Source organism: Emiliania huxleyi (assembly GCF_000372725.1).
Source record: "Emiliania huxleyi CCMP1516 unplaced genomic scaffold EMIHUscaffold_58, whole genome shotgun sequence".
Taxonomy (NCBI): domain Eukaryota; phylum Haptophyta; order Isochrysidales; family Noelaerhabdaceae; genus Emiliania; species Emiliania huxleyi.
In genome coordinates, this window is record NW_005197648.1 from 617621 (window position 1) to 632173 (window position 14553).

The 14553-nt window shown below is 68.5% G+C and overlaps 4 protein-coding genes across 4 annotated transcripts; 2 read left to right on the plus strand and 2 right to left on the minus strand.

Moving 5' to 3' along the window:
• Positions 1-896: 896 nt before the first annotated feature.
• Positions 897-3068, minus strand: EMIHUDRAFT_213753 (hypothetical protein; the record flags this gene model as incomplete). The annotated part of the gene is made up of 3 exons (XM_005764837.1): positions 897-1644; positions 1717-2331; positions 3040-3068. 3 exons carry the CDS (start codon positions 3066-3068, stop codon positions 897-899), a joined length of 1392 nt encoding a protein of 463 aa, XP_005764894.1.
• Positions 3069-4100: 1032 nt separating this feature from the next.
• Lhcf19_1 (light harvesting protein) lies at positions 4101-5203 on the plus strand. Its single transcript, XM_005764838.1, has 3 exons — positions 4101-4549; positions 4676-4780; positions 4861-5203. Exons 1-3 carry the CDS (start codon positions 4127-4129, stop codon positions 5068-5070), a joined length of 738 nt encoding a protein of 245 aa, XP_005764895.1. The 5' UTR covers positions 4101-4126; the 3' UTR covers positions 5071-5203.
• A 261-nt stretch (positions 5204-5464) lies between these two features.
• EMIHUDRAFT_452228 (hypothetical protein) lies at positions 5465-7321 on the plus strand (the record flags this gene model as incomplete). Its single annotated transcript, XM_005764839.1, has 4 exons — positions 5465-6620; positions 6792-6872; positions 7004-7123; positions 7232-7321. Exons 1-4 carry the CDS (start codon positions 5499-5501, stop codon positions 7319-7321), a joined length of 1413 nt encoding a protein of 470 aa, XP_005764896.1. The 5' UTR covers positions 5465-5498.
• A 307-nt stretch (positions 7322-7628) lies between these two features.
• On the minus strand, positions 7629-9919 carry EMIHUDRAFT_437392 (hypothetical protein). Its single transcript, XM_005764840.1, has 5 exons — positions 9902-9919; positions 9784-9828; positions 9553-9680; positions 9390-9425; positions 7629-9300 (listed from the first exon to the last, which is right to left on the minus strand). The coding sequence occupies exons 2-5, from the start codon at positions 9788-9790 to the stop codon at positions 7948-7950; spliced, it is 1524 nt and encodes a 507-aa protein (XP_005764897.1). The 5' UTR covers positions 9791-9828; positions 9902-9919; the 3' UTR covers positions 7629-7947.
• Between the last annotated feature and the right edge of the window lie 4634 nt (positions 9920-14553).

The window sequence follows — 14553 nt, forward strand, 5'->3', positions numbered from 1 at the left end:
AGGGGAAGGCGCGCTCCGCAGCCGACGCCGAACCATCGGAAATCGAACAGGAGGGAGGACCGGGAGGAGAGGGGAGCCCCCTCGGATGGGGGGTGGGGAGATCGGGCGGAGGAGCCCTGAGTGGCGATGTCGGGTGAGAGTGTGCGTCATGCTCGTGTCTAGTGTCTGGTGTTTACTAGCTCCGAGTAGAGGGGGCGTTCCGCCGCTAGGGGACACCCAAAGCGCAGAACTAACCCTCGGAGACCCGTGTTTACTTTAAGGCCCTTGCCCTGCGAATGCGCACCCCCCCTAGCTAGGGGTCAGGGCTCTCTAGCCCGTAGCCCGATCCCGATCATCCGGCCCGCTGGATGCGCTTCTCAGCTCACCGGCCCTGGATGTGAGGTTACCGACTGCACTCCAAGTGCTCCAAGTCAGGTGCGCGAGCCTGAGTCCCTTGTCAGGAGCAGGAGAGCCCCACCTGTGCCCCTGATCGTCCTTCCAAAAGCCTGCTCGTGCAGGTGGGGACCCTGTCCTCCTCCCCCATCCTTCGGACCCTGTTGGCTCTGTTTTCTTTCTTTCTTTCTTTGGCACAAAAAGGCGCGGACTGGCGCGGACTGGTACACACACCAGCACACGAATGAAAAAAGAATGTCGTCGTGCGGCGCCGTCTCCAATATTCCCTTGGGCTGTCTGTTTTCTTACTTTCTTTACTGCATACTGGGCACGGGACTGGCACGCACCTTCGAGTGCCCCGCCGCAGTACAGACTGTGGGGCCGCAATATATAGTACATGCACATGCTGTGGGGCGCATGCCGCATCAGGGCGATGCGCATGCTGTACCGAGGGCATGGCGCATGCGCATCGTCCGTCGAGAAGGCAAAACGCCAAAGAGGCGGGCCCTCTTGTAAGGAGGGCCTTAAACCAGCACCTTTCGAGGCTCGCTCAGCCGGTCCGACCGGCCGGCCAGCAAGGTCAACCGCCAGCTGGTCGCCGCCAGGACCAGCGACAAGAGGAGCAGGTAGCACTGCCGTTGCCACGGCTGGACGCCGACAAGGCGGGTCAGGCCAAAGACGGCGGCGGCGCAGAGCATGGCCATCCGGTGGACGAGGGTATCGATCAACGGCCTCCCGAGCCAGAGCGTGTCGCTGTGCAGGTCGCAGTAGAGCGTGTCGAGCGCGGGCTTGGTGATCGTGTAATCGATGACCTTGCGCAGCGTGTCCAGCACGAGGAGGACTTCCAGTCCCGGGTGGACGATCGAGGCGATGAGCCCGGTGATCATAGTCCAGGGCATGACGGCGAGCAAGCCGCGGTAGCCGCACGTGCGCATGAGCCGCGCAAATAGCAGCAGCTGCACGGGCAACGTGACGCAGCCGTATGCCAGCTGGAGCTTCACCACCGTTGCGACTCGCTCGACGTCGGACACGAATGCGGTGGTCAGGAGCTCGGAGCGCTCGAACCAAATGCCGTGGTAGATCATGATCGACACAAACTTGTAGCAGGCGAGCCAGCGCAGCGTAATGTTCCTCGCGATGATGCACGCGCCCCCAAACGCAGAGGAGCAGCACGCCTCCGCCCGCGCCGCGCTAGCCTCGCTTGCCGAGCTCGCGTCGTCCGGAGCATCGCAGTCAGCGCGGCCTCCACTGTCGTCACCACGGCCGTCGTGACTGCCGGCAGCGCGGCACGCTTCCCCCCCACTTCTGTCTTCACCCTCCCCGCGAGCGCACGCCGAGCGGCACCGCACCAGGTGCGTGGTGGCCTCGTACGTCGCGCACGCGACCAAAATAGTGGGGGGACCAAAGCGCTCAAATAGAAGCCCTGCCGCAACCGATCCCAGCACCAGCCCCGCCTGCTTGCCGAAGAAGATGATGCCGTACACCCGCTTTGCCTCCGGCCGCGTGTGCACCGACGCGAGGAACGAGTTGTAGAGCGCGGGCGGGTAGGTGGCGATGATGCCGCCGTAGACGGCCAGGCAGTAGGCCACCGCACGTCTGTGCGGCCATGCCGTGGCGAGGGCCTCCAAGGCGAGGAGCATCCCCGCCATGAGGCGATAGGCGATGCCGATGAGCTCCGTGGGCAGCATCCGGCGCTGGGCGTACTGATATAGAGGGTTCACGGCGAACATGAGGAGGGTCTGGCCGGCGGTGACGAACGGCAAAATATCCATCCCCAGGCTGAGCGCGACCACCTCGAGCAGCGGACTCGCAATGCCGTACGCAAAGATGACTGCACAGCCGCCGATTGCCGACAGCCTCAACGGGGCGACGTCAGAGGGATCGAGGTTGAAGGCGCTGCGCAGGCCCGCCTGGAAGGCCCCGTCCGGCCCGAGCGCCCGCAGCGACGGCCGCAAGTCGCTGCTCGGTTGCTCATGTCGCGATTGTGCATTTGCTAGAATTTGCTGCGCGGGGGACGGTCGCTGATTAAATTGGCAGTCAACGTCAGTCAGTCGTCAACAAAACGAGCTTTTCGGGCGGGCGTGGCGGGGGCGCCCATGTTTCTTACGTAAGGGCTTGTGAGGTGAGTGTTAGGTAGGTAGGTAGAAAGGTGAAGAACAGTCAGGCTCGGACTGGACACCAGCGCGGTATGGGTGGACGCGGGACAGATGATGACGACACGCACGAGCGACACACAGACACAAAGTGTTATTAGATTCGCTCTCCGCCAGCGCGCGGGAAGAGCACTTTCGAGACCCCGCTGGAGCCCCCTCGAGCGAGCCCACGTTGGATTGATTAGTTACTCGAGTACGTGTGAACGTGTGCCCACAACGAAAAGATCGGACTTGACACCGAACAACGGAAAAAGAAAAATACCTGTTGTCTCTATCAGCCCACTCCTCCCCCCAGGATTCGAGCTGTTTGGGGGGAAGGGTAGGGGTGGGGTGCCGGGTTTGGAGTAGGGGGGGGGTAAGGGGTTGTCAGCGGCGAGGCCCGACGGAGGGTAGGGGGGTAGGGGGTGCCGGTGTGAGGTGCGTGTGGGCCGAACTGTGAATTACGTTACTGTGAATTACGTTACATCGCTCATAGGCGTCGGAGTTTATGCCGGGGTCGTTCGATCATCTCCACCAGTTGGAGGCCGATGGTTGCTGCCGCATTGTCTCGGCGGCCGACAAGCTCTCCAGCTCGTGCGCAGCTCGTGCAACGGCACCCTCGCATCGCGCATTGAGGAGCTCGACGTGGCGATGGCGCCTCACGTTGTCCGCATGATGGAAGGCCGCGCACCGCCGCTTGCTGCTTTGCGCGGAGATGGGCAAGACGTGAGCAAGCTTTTGGCGCTCAAGAAGGTCGCCGTCGCGCTCATGCGTCATGGCCCGAATCCACATACCACAACGACCGACGGCGGACCTGCCCGCCTTGCAGCCCATGTTTAGGCGGCGGGCCTTCTCTTCGCGGTGTTGCCGAAGGCGTAGGAGTGGCCAACGGAGGCGGGCGTGCCGCCGCTCGAGGCGTTGCCAACGCCCGCCGAGGAGGTCTTGAGGAGGGGCGTCCAGAGCTTGACTTCATTCACCTCATCGCATCCTCCCGGGCCAGCGTGGGGTTCCGCGAGGTCGACCTTGTACCCCTCGTTGTACTGCCGGGTGAGCTCTGGTTTCTCCTTGTCACCGTGCACGACCGGCGCGTTGGCCGGGGCGCGCATCGCGTCCGCCCAGGCGGCGAGGACGCCGTCGTGGGGCCGCCGGTGGTGGGCCTTGTTGTAAAGGTAGTCGCCGAAGAAATCGACTGGCATGCCCCGCTCGAGCGCGACCTGAAGGGTGGGAAGCGCCACGGAGAGCCAAAGGCCGAGCTTCCGCTGGAGCTCGTCCTGGAGGGCGTCGGAGGAGAGGGCGGTGGCGTACGTGCCGTCGACACGGACCTCGAGGGCCTTGCCGGCGAAAGGCGTTGAGGCGGAGATGAGGCGCGTGACTTCGCGGTTGTTGACGGCGCTGTCTCCGAGGGACGGGCGGGTTGTTCTTGACGTGCACGTCCCGCGCCTTGACGAGCTCCTGGTGCGCGTACCAGTCCTTGTGATTCTTGCAGATTTTTTGCGAGCCAGCCGTGAGAGACGATCTTGAGTGGGGAATAGGTGGTTTGATTGATATAGAAAGGAAAAACACTCATAAAATGCACAGGAAAAAAAACCCCAGCGGGCCAATTTGCAACCTCAGCCCGATCAATGGCTTTGCTGTCGCTCGCGCCCTCGTGCTTGGGCCTCGCGACGCCGCTGCGCGCGGCGCCGCCGCTCGCGAGCTCGCGCGCCGCTGCTGTCTCCATGGACTACTCCAAGGAGGAGCTCGCCACTGCGCTGAACCCGGTCGTCGGCTACTTTGACCCGCTCGGCCTCGCGACGGCCGACTTCTGGTCGCAGGGCAACGAGGCGACGTGGGGCTGGCTGCGGCACGCTGAGATCAAGCACGGGCGCGTCGCGATGTTCGCCTTTGTCGGCTACATTGCCCAGTACAACGGACTCCACTTTGGCTTCCCGCTCAGCCTGCCCGAGTCGCCGTCGTACGCCGCGGGCCTGACGCCGCCGGAGCAGTGGGACGCGCTCCCGCTGCTCGCAAAGGCGCAGATCTTCACCTTCATCGGCTTCCTCGAGGTGTGCCATCGGCGCTCCCGAACCGCGGCGGCCCTCTCCCGGCCAGCCCCCGAGCGGCGCCGTCCAACCCGCCGGCGCGCCTTGTGTGGCCTTCCTCACCCCTCCCGCACTGCTCCCGCGCGTTAGTTCTGGAGCGAGCTCGGCATGGAGACGCACTACATGAAGGGCGGCAGGCCGGGTGACTACCCTGACTTTCCCAAGGCGGGCGTCATCCCCGTCACTCCCGTCAAGGTGCGCGCGCCCGCCGCTGCGGCGGCAAGCGGTCCGAGGTGGCGATGACCCCCGCGCCTCCCGATCCGCGGCGCGCGCAGGTCTTCAACCTGTACGACCCGTTTGGCTTCGCGGGCAAGAGGTCCGAGGAGCAGAAGGCCAAGGGCCTCCTCGCCGAGATCAACAACGGCCGCGCAGCGATGATCGGCATCATGGCGTTCCTCGCCGAGCAAAAGATCCCCGGGTCCGTGCCGTGGGGGCCGCACCTCAAGCCGTACGCGGGCGAGGTGATGGCGCCCTTCATGTCGTGAGGTGCGGCGACCGCGCGCCGGCGCGCGGCCAGGCGCGCTCTCTCCCCCTGACTCCCACACATTAGAGCGAGCGACAGACCGTCTGTGCCGATGTTTGTGTCTTTTGCGCTGCAGTTATTTCCCTAGATACAAACGAGAAAACCACCTCCCCGCTCTGGACGCAGCAGCACGCAGCACCAGCACGCAGCAGCACCGGCGGCCGGCAATTACCGGCTTCGGCTAGAACCTGCGGGCCGCTGGCCCCCCTGGGAGGTAGAGCTGAGTCAGAGAGTAGAAAGAAAGAAATAAAACACACAACACAAGGGAGGGATGGGCGAGAGAGCGCACGCCGCCGCTGAGTCAGAGAGTCCTACGGGATTTTTTTTGACCGCACTGCCGAGGAGCAGAGATCTGACTCACCGCTTTGGCCACGCTGCTGCCATTTACGTATGCCGCTCGACGGCGCCGCACGCGCCGCGCTGATCGCGCTCATCGAGAACAGCGCCAAGCAGGCTGTCTTGGAGGGCAGCGGCATGCCAAAGCCACCGTCCCTCGCGTCCGCCGCCGAGACGCAGTACGTGCCTCCAACCGAGGCGCTGCTGCAGGGCGCGCGGGTGAACAACCCGGTGCGCACGGTGCTCGAGCTGCGACCGCGCGCGGCCGTGACGCTCGAGGGCAGCGTCTCCGTCGCCGATGCTGCGAAGCGGATGGCGGCCGCCAACGCCGACGCGGCGCTTGTGCTCGGCGACGAGGACCGTGTGGCGGGCATCTTCACGGACCGCGATTTGGCGTCGCGCGTGCTCGGCGCGGGCCTGGACCCTCGCCGGACCAAGATCTCGGCCATCATGACCGAGAACCCGCGCTGCGTGATGGACGACGAGCCCGCGCTCACGGCGGTGATGCTGATGGTCGACGGCCGCTTCCGCCACCTGCCGGTCGTCGACTCGACCGAGTCTGTGGTGGGTCTGCTCGACGTGGCAAAGTGCCTGCATGACGCGATCTCGCACTTAGAGCTGCGCAACCTCGCGGGCGGGCAGCGCACCGCGGGCGAGCTCCTCCGCGCCACGGCGCCGCCCGACTCGACGGTGCTCGCAGACGCCACCGTAGTCGCCGCCGCCAAGCAGGCCGCGTCGCGCAAGGGCGGGGCCGCGCTGGTTGTGCGCTCCGAGGGGGGCGGCGCGCCGCGGGTGGGTGGGATCGTCACCCCGAAGGACTTCCTCAACCGCGTCGTCGCCGTCGGGCTCGCCGCGGCCCGCACCCGCGTCGGCGACATCATGACTCCGTCGCCCGCGTGCATCAAGGAGAGCGCGACGCTGCTTCACGCCCTCCACCTGCTGCAGGGGTCCGGCTTCCGGAACCTGCCCGTCGTCTCGGAGGCTGGCGAGCCGCTCGGCGTCCTCGACGTCCTCGCCGTCGTCGAGGGCGCGCTCGAGGCCGCCAGCTCGACCGACGCCCCACCGACGCCAGCGAGGCGGCCGCTGGCGCACTCCGCCGTCGGCGACTACGCGCCCGCCTCGGAGGCGTTCACGCCCTTCGGCTCGCCGCTCGCGCCCGGCTTCTTCCTCTTCAAGGCGTGCCCCCTCGCCCGGTCCCCTCCCCGCCCGGCCGCCAGAACCCGTGACCGCCCCGGGCCTCCGTCGCTGGCCTCCGTCTCTGGCCTCCGCCTCTGGCCTCCGCCTCTGGCCTCCGCCTCTCCCAGCCTCCCCCTCCGCCTCCCCCCCGCCCCTCTCTCTCCCCGGCAGGTGGTCGTCGTCAGGGAGGGGCGCGAGAGGCTGCTGCGGCTGCGCTGCGCCGAGGAGTCTCTCTCCGGCCTCGAGGGGGCGGTGAGCTGCAAGAGAGGCAGACACAGACCGACGGACCAGACCCCCCTCTCCTCGAGACTTTCCTCTCCTCGAGGGCTGCAAGCTGCGCGAGGGCGATGCGGGCGGGAGGACCCGAGGTTGTCCGAGGGTAGGTGGGCCACAAGCTGCGCGACGACCCTGCCGTGCGGGGCTGCAGCCTCTCCCTCACCGCGCACATCGACGACGCGACCGAGCCGCAGCTTCTCTCTTGCGACGCCGACCTCGCCTCCGCCGTCGCCGCGGCCAAGGCGTCGGGCCGCGACCGGCTGCTGCTCCGCGCCGAGTTCGGCCCCCTCCCCGCCGCGCGCCGCGCCCTCTTTGCCGACGGGGCGGCGCCGGAGGCGGTCCGCGCCGCCTCCCTCCTCCCCTTTGCGCTCGGCGCCGCAGCGGCCGCCGCCGCGGGAGCAGTCTACCTCGCCCGCAGGCGCTGAGGAGGCTCGGGCGGCCCAACCCGGGCCGAACGTTTAGTAGGGATGGGCGAGAACGTGTAGTAGGGATGGGCGACGAGAGAGAGCCCTCGCTGCTCGCTCCCTCTCCTCTCGCCCTCCGTGTGTACTATTCCGCGGCAGGCACGAACCCACCACCACGCGACGGACACGACGGAGCACGGACCACGGTGCATGCACCGAGATTGTGCGGATTGGCGTGGCCCGCGGCCGAAGCTCTTAGTATAGACGCGCGTGGCGTGTGCACGATATCGGTGTGATGGAGTTGGGCCCCCGCCACATCGCTTTCACGCTGTTTATCGTATCGTTTGCGCTCGCTATACCCAATACTCTGGAGTCTGGTGAGTCTGATCTCTGGGTATACACGGCACCATGCGTAACACCTAACACGGTACTCTCACTCGGTCTCGCGCCCCACTCGAGAGCGCGATATCGTCGTATCGACCTCATACACGGCTCTAGGCTCTACGGCCTCGACGCGCCGCGAAAGCGTGAGACTGAGCGCGCACACAGACTCTAGACATCGCCGCGGACACGACCTGGTACTAGCTCCTACACGTACAGCGGACCCCAGCCGCGGACCTCAAAACCTCCCCTCGCGAGTCGCACTGTCACACGGCTCCGTGGCCAAACCCGCCCCCGCCTTCATCCGAGGGCGCGCTCCGCAAGTCTAAGCTGGTGTGCTGCGGCGGCGGCGGCTGCTGGGCACGCAGCTGCTCCGCCGCCGCCGCCTGGAGGTGCTGCGCCGCCGCGGTCCGCGCCGACCGCGTGGGGTCGGGAGCTGCGGCGGCGCCGTCGGCCGCGGGCGGGGCGGGCGCGGCCGCCGCAGTGCCGAACGAGGAGCTGCGCCGTGGGGTCGTCTCGGGGATCATGCTGACGCAGACGGCGCCGCCGGTCCCGGTGGACATCGCGCGGGAGCGGAGCCGCCCGAGGCGCGGCGTGGTCGGCTTCGCGCTGGCGAGCGAGGAGGAGCGGGCGACGTGCGTGGCGACGTGATGTGCCGTCGTGCGCGCGCCGTCGAGGCCGAGGAGCAAGAGGATCGACTTTGTGAGGGGCGGGAGGTACTCGTCGCCGCGCCGCATCGTCGACGAGGAGACCGCGACGGCGGCGCGCCGCTCGTCGGTCTGCGTGAAGACGGTGAGGACCACCTGCTGCTGCCGCGCCGAGAGGAGGCGCAGGTTGCAGCCGTGCCGGCGCGCAAACTCGACGAGGTAGAAGACGCCGATCACGCACCCGACGGCGACCGTGGCGCCGACTTGGATCTTATAGGCTAGCCACTCGTCCGCCCGCGTCGGCGGAGAGGGCGGCGGAGGGGGCGGGAAGGCCGGAGGGAAGGACGGCGGAGATGCGTCCGCGCCCGAGCCGAACTCGCCGGCGGCGCCGGGGAAGGCGGCGCCGCCAGAGGAGGCGGCGCCGGCGGCGGCGGCGGCGGCGGCGTTCGCCTCTGCGGCGTCCTCCGCCGGGAGGGAGGAGAAGAAGAGACAGGCCATCAGGGCGTGGAGGGCCATGCCGAGCGGGAAGACGACGAGGCAGAGCGCGCGCGTGAGGGCGGCGTCGGTGCGCGGCGGCGGCGAGAGGCGGCGGAGCAGGTTGTACCGGTCGATCCACCCGGCGAGCCAAAAGTAAAAGGCGGCGAGCAGGTAGAGGAGGGGGATGGCGGTGCCGAACATGAGGGCGAGGATGATGAACTTGCCTGCGAGCTGCACGCGGAAGGCGAGGTAGATGTCGGCGTCGTCCACGTAGAGCCGGTCCATCTGCAGCTGCGTCTTTGCGCGCGGGGCGAGGCAGAGGCGCGAGAAGAGCCCGCCGACGCGGACCCAGTCGAGCACGACCTGGATGAAGATTGCGTCGCCAAAGAGGATGTTTGCGATCAGCGCGCCGCCGGTCGTGTACCACGGCCGCGCGAACAGGTCGATGCTCGGGTCGAAGAGGAAGGCGAGCGAGGCGAAGACGGAGTTGTAGACCTGCCGGAGGGGCGAGAGGGCGGGCAGGGGGGTCGGGGGAGGGCGGCCCGGGGCGCCCCGGGCCTCTGCGACGTCGCGGCGGGCTCGGCCTGGAAGAAGACCAGCTTCAGCATCACGGCGAGCTCCTGCGGGGAGGGGAGGCGGCGGCGGCGGCGGCGGTGACGGCGGCGAGAGGCGGGGCGGAGGTGGTGGCGGAGGCGGTGGCGGAGGCGGTGGCGGTGGGGAGCGGGAGGGGTGGGAGGGGCGGGTCGCCTTCCCGGTGAATGTGGTGTGCCGCTCTAGCTTCTCCGCGAGGAGGGGGACCGAGACGAAGAGCATCACGTTGCCGAGGATGACGGGCAGCATGACGGACAGGTTGACGAGCAGCGAGAGAATCGTGCCTGACGCGGGGGGGGGGGAGGGGGGGGAGGGGCGGGGCGGCGGTGAGGCGGTCGCGTGCAGAGAAGAGGGGAGAGCGGCCTCGCTCCGGCCTCGCCGGCGCGCCTCGCATCCCATCCCCGAGCGTGAGCGAGTTGAGCACGTTCTTGCCTAGAGGGGAGGGTCCGAGGGCGGCTCTGCGCAGCCGTCCCCGGGGAAGGAGCGGGAGGAGGACCTCGCTCGCCCTGGATGTAGCAGACGACGGAGATGATCGCGGTCCCGAAGGAGGCGACGACGAGCATCACCCCCGTCGACGCGAGCTGCCGCCGCCACCTCTCCCGCCGCGTCACCTCGAGGTTCTCCCACTTGACGTCTGACGGCTCGGGTGCGCGGCGCGCGGCGAGGCGGCGGCCGCAGTAGGCGCGGGTGTACGAGGGCGAGCTGAGGGCGGTGCGCGCGTGCGTCGCCTCCTCGGGCGAGGAGAAGGAGACGAAGGCGAGGCCGGTGCCGACGTGCCGCCGCTTGACCATCGACAGCGACTCGCGGTCGTGATCCGCCTGACGGGAGGGAACCGGCTCCGCTCAGCGACAGGATTGACGAGTCGATTGGCTGGCTCGCGGGCGCGGTCCGCCAGCGCCGCCGACGCCTGCTGCACCGCCTGCCGCAGCAGCAGCAGCCGCTGCTCGCGAGCCGTCGCCGCGGCGGCGACGCTCGCGCCGGGCATGTACGGGTTGCCGCCTGGGGGAGAAGGGGCTCGGCGCCGGCTTCACCGAGGGGGAGGCAGGGCGGGGGAGGCAGGGCGGGGGAGGCAGGGCGGGGGTGGGGTGGCAGGGCGGGGGAGGCAGGGCGGGCTGCCTGGCTCGCCCGGCGCAGAGCGGGTCGACGAAGGGGCCGAGGCGGCGGAGGGCGGCGGCGGCGGCGTCTCGCCCAGGCCGAGCCCGCGCCGGAGGTGCCCGAAGCCGGCGAGGAGGGGCAGGCGCCAGCCGGAGGAGTGGGGCGCGGTGCGGGCGAGGAAGTAGGCGGCCTGGCACGGGCCCGGCGGAGCGCCGTCGGTGAGGAGCAGGCAGTTGGCCAGTCGTGTCTCTAGCAGGAGGGTGTCCGGAGGAGGGGGGGGGGGGGTCTCTCTCTGGCCCTCTGCAGGGCGGGGGCGGCGCGCCTGCGCGTCGTGCAGGCTCTGCAGCAGCGCCTGGCGCGCGGGCATCCGGAGCAGAAGCTCGCGGTTGGCGAGGGCAACCACGGAGTGGCTCACCGGCCCGAAGTCCGCGAACCAGCGGCCGAGCTCCGCCGAGCTGGTCGCGGCGGGGGGGAGGCCCGACACGAGGAGCGTGTGGTCCGCCTGCATCGGGGAGGAGGGGCGGCGGGGCATCAGGGAGGGGCGGCGGCGGGGCGGGGCGGAGTCGCAGGCGGTCGGCGCGAGGCAGGAGGTGGCTACGAGGTGTGTCCGGGGTGGGAGGTGGAGGCGTCTGGGAGGAGGCGTTGGAGGCGTTCTGGAGGTGTCTGGTGTCGGCAGGTGTGTTAGCGGTGTGGCGGGTGTCAGCAGGCGTCCGTGAGACGTGTCTGCGGCTCCCGCCTGCGTCACGTCGCTCTCCGAGCGGGACGCGGCCTCCTCCTTGAGGGTGATGTCGAGGCCGGCGAACATGGCCCAGGTGAAGACGGCCGAGACGAGGACCTCCACCGCGCCGTACGACGAGTTGAGCGTCGACGCGTTGCCGAGCGTCGTCGCCGTGAAGATCCGGTTGAGCAGCGTCCCGTGCTGCGAGAGCAGCTCGCCGCCAGAGACGTTGTGGATGAGGTTGGCGAGGGAGAGGGTGAATGCGACGAAGAAGGCGAACTGCATCAGCTTGCACCACCGCATGTAGCAGTACACCCCGTCGCCAAACACGCGGAAGCAAGCGAGGTCGCACGACAGCGGCAGCAGCCGCCCCTCCTGGTCGCGCGGCAGGAGCGAGCGGGCGTACTCCTTGGCGCGCTGCAGGTCGGGCTGCGCCACGGCCCGATTGAGCAGCTCGCGCACCGCGCGCCGGACCACATAGCCGCGCCAGCGCGCCTGGACCCGCACGATGAGCCAGCCGTCCCGCTCCAGCTGAGCGCGGCGCGCGAGGTTGCGGCGGACGACGTCCTGCAGCGGCTCCTGCGACGGCTGCCGAGCGTCCATCGAGACGCACCGCGACGTCGGCAGCGGGTGCACGGAGAGCAGCGGCTGGGAGTGACGCGGCATTGGGCCGCTGTGGAGGTCCGTCAGGGCCAGCCGGCTTCCTTCCGCGGGCCGGCGTTTTTTTCTCTGTGACTAGCATACCTTGCGCGCACGCGCGCCAAATTTGTTTTTCTGTCTGCAACAACAGCCCGAGGGGTGAAATGTCTTTGTTGTCTCTGTAACGAAGGGCCCACCGCTCCGCCTACGCCGGCGATGACCCTCTCGGCAGAGCGACATCGCGACACGCGAGCACCGGGCAGAGAAGGGGACGCAGAAGCGGTTGGATGGAGAGGCAGCCGGCGCACGAGGAGAGGCAGCCGATGGAGCCGACGAGGTGAGTAGACACGAGTTTACCATTCTGCCGGGGGGGGGGGGGGGGGCGCAAACCCTCCCCACCACTGCTACTCTGTACTGCATGCAACTCAGCAGTGGTCGCAAGCGTCGCAAAGGGCAGGGAGGCAGCCTCGCGCGCTGTCGAACGCCCCCCCGGCCCAGACAGAGGCATCACAATCATGCTCTGGCCAGCGTCTGGTGGCTCGGCATTGCGCAACACACGCCGCAATCAGCCTGAGAGCAGATGATGGGGTGGGCGCGGGTGGACGAGAGTGGAGCCGAGTTGGGTGGGAGAGGGAGCACGCACGTGCAGCGGTGCCGAGAGTGGGTTGAGATGGCACCGCCTGCGGCCGCCCGGGCGACGGCTTGCGCAGGTATGTTGTTCATGTCCTTATCCGCCGCCGCTTGGCTGCAGCAGCCAATGACGCCGCCCGTCTTTGCGAAGCGGCGTCTGGACGCGCTTGGCGGTTGACGCCGGCCCGCCACTGCGCCTCGTGCGCGTCCACCTCCGTCGAGGTCGACGCGTCGAGATCGGAGCGCATCACCGAGATGCCAGAGCCCGCCTTCGCCGACATGATTCCCCGCCCGGATAGCTCGGTGAGCTGGGCGAGAAGGAATTTTGCCCTCAAAGGAATTCTGCCCGAAAAGGAGATTTCGCCCGGAAGGCGACTTTCTTCTTTTGTAGCCACGACTTAAAGATGCCCTGCAAGTATAAGCGCGTTTGCTATTCGAAATACCTGCGTTTCCTGTACAGGAAGCGACAGCCTCCAGACACACACCTCATACACACATATGGAGCCCCTCTCTCGCCCCCCTGGCGGCGGCAGTGGCCATGGCGACGCTGACGGCGGTGGCACTCGTGGGACGTGGCGGTGACACTCGTGGCCGCGGCGGCGCCTGGGCAGCAGAGAGCTGTCGCTGCAGTGCTGGCGGCAGCTGGCGGCGGCGGCTGGATGCGGCGGCTGGCGGCGGCATTGCTGGCGGCGGCCACGCGGGGGAGGCGTTGCTGTGGCGGCGATGCAGCGCTGTCCTCGCGGCTGACGTGCGCCCGGGATAGCAAGCACTGGCAGTCTGCCGGCGCGGCCGGCGCATTCGAATGCGCCCGCCGCGCCGGCAGACTGTTGGATGGCCACAGTCGCGAAAGTGGGTGAAGTCCGTGCGGCGCCGTGGCAGCGGTGGCCAGGCGGCCCCTCTCGGTGCGCCACCGCGACCGCGTTGCGCTCTCGCGCCTCGCCATGCTGCAGGCTGGACGAGGGACATTTGTCGCGACTTTCAATAGGGAAAACGCAACGCATCTTGAATACGCCTGCAGGGCATCTTTAAGACGGGATTCTAACGCACACAACACCCACGCACCACCCTCTGCAGGGCTCCAACCCCCTGAAGGGCGCAATCCGCTCGGGGCCCTAACGCCCAACGGGGCATACTCCGCTCGGGCCCTAACCCCAGAAGGGTAGGTCCCCTGAAGGGCGCAATCCGCTCGGGGCCCTAACGTCCAACGGGGCATACTCCGCTCGGGCCCTATGGAGGGAGCTCCGCGCCTTCCCAGAGGGACGTCGGCGGTGGTTGTGCCCTAAGAGAGCCAGCAGCTGTTCTGCGAGGAGGTGCTTGAGGATTCCTTGTGAATGCGCGCGTTAGGGTGTAGGGTGGCAGAGGGTGGTGCGCGCTGGCGCGCGAGCTTTCCCAGAGCAACAGTGTGCCGTCGCCCGAAACGGAAAACCGGACACGGGAAAATATAAGGTAAGATTGCTTGACAAACAACACCTCCTTATTCAGCTGGTCTATGTCGGCTGTCGGGCCTCTAAGGCTCGCGGCCGCCGTGCTGCTGATCCTGAGCGATCCTGCGCTCGCACTCGCGCAGAGCACGCGTGCTCTGCGCCCCGTGGACGCCGCGACAGCGGAGTCCCACGTCGGCGCTGTCCGACACCCACTCCTCGGCTCGACGCTCCAAGAGCTGTCAGCTCGACCCGCTTCAAACATCTGCAGCGCGGTCGAGCCGGTCCAAGCTATCGTCGAGCACCCGACGGCTGCCGCCGCGGCTCCCGAGCCAGCCTCGGCTGCCGCCACGGCTGCCGCCACGGCTGCCGCCACGGCTGCCGCCACGGCTGCCGCCACGGCTGCCGCCACGGCTGCCGCCACGGCTGCCGCCACGGCTGCCGCCACGGCTGCCGCCACGGCTGCCGCCACGGCTGCCGCCACGGCTGCCGCCACGGCTGCCGCCACGGCTGCCGCCACGGCTGCCGCCACGGCTGCCGCCACGGCTTCCGCCACGGCTGCCGCCACGGCTGCCGCCACGGCTGCCGCCACGGCTGCCGCCACGGCTGCCGCCACGGCTGCCGCTACGGCTGCTGGCACGGCTGCTGCCACGG

Bases quoted from the DNA above. Each gene is read 5' to 3' on its own strand.
- Lhcf19_1 (XM_005764838.1), top strand. From the start codon at position 4,127: ATGGCTTTGCTGTCGCTCGCGCCCTCGTGCTTGGGCCTCGCGACGCCG. The intron at 4,550-4,675 runs GTGTGCCATCGG...CCCGCGCGTTAG, and splicing joins CCTTCATCGGCTTCCTCGAG to TTCTGGAGCGAGCTCGGCAT. The intron at 4,781-4,860 runs GTGCGCGCGCCC...CGGCGCGCGCAG, and splicing joins TCCCCGTCACTCCCGTCAAG to GTCTTCAACCTGTACGACCC.
- EMIHUDRAFT_437392 (XM_005764840.1), bottom strand. The intron at 9,426-9,552 runs GCGACCCGCCCC...CCCTCCCCGCAG, and splicing joins ACACCACATTCACCGGGAAG to GAGCTCGCCGTGATGCTGAA. The intron at 9,301-9,389 runs GCCGAGCCCGCC...CCCCTCCGGCAG, and splicing joins TGAAGCTGGTCTTCTTCCAG to GTCTACAACTCCGTCTTCGC.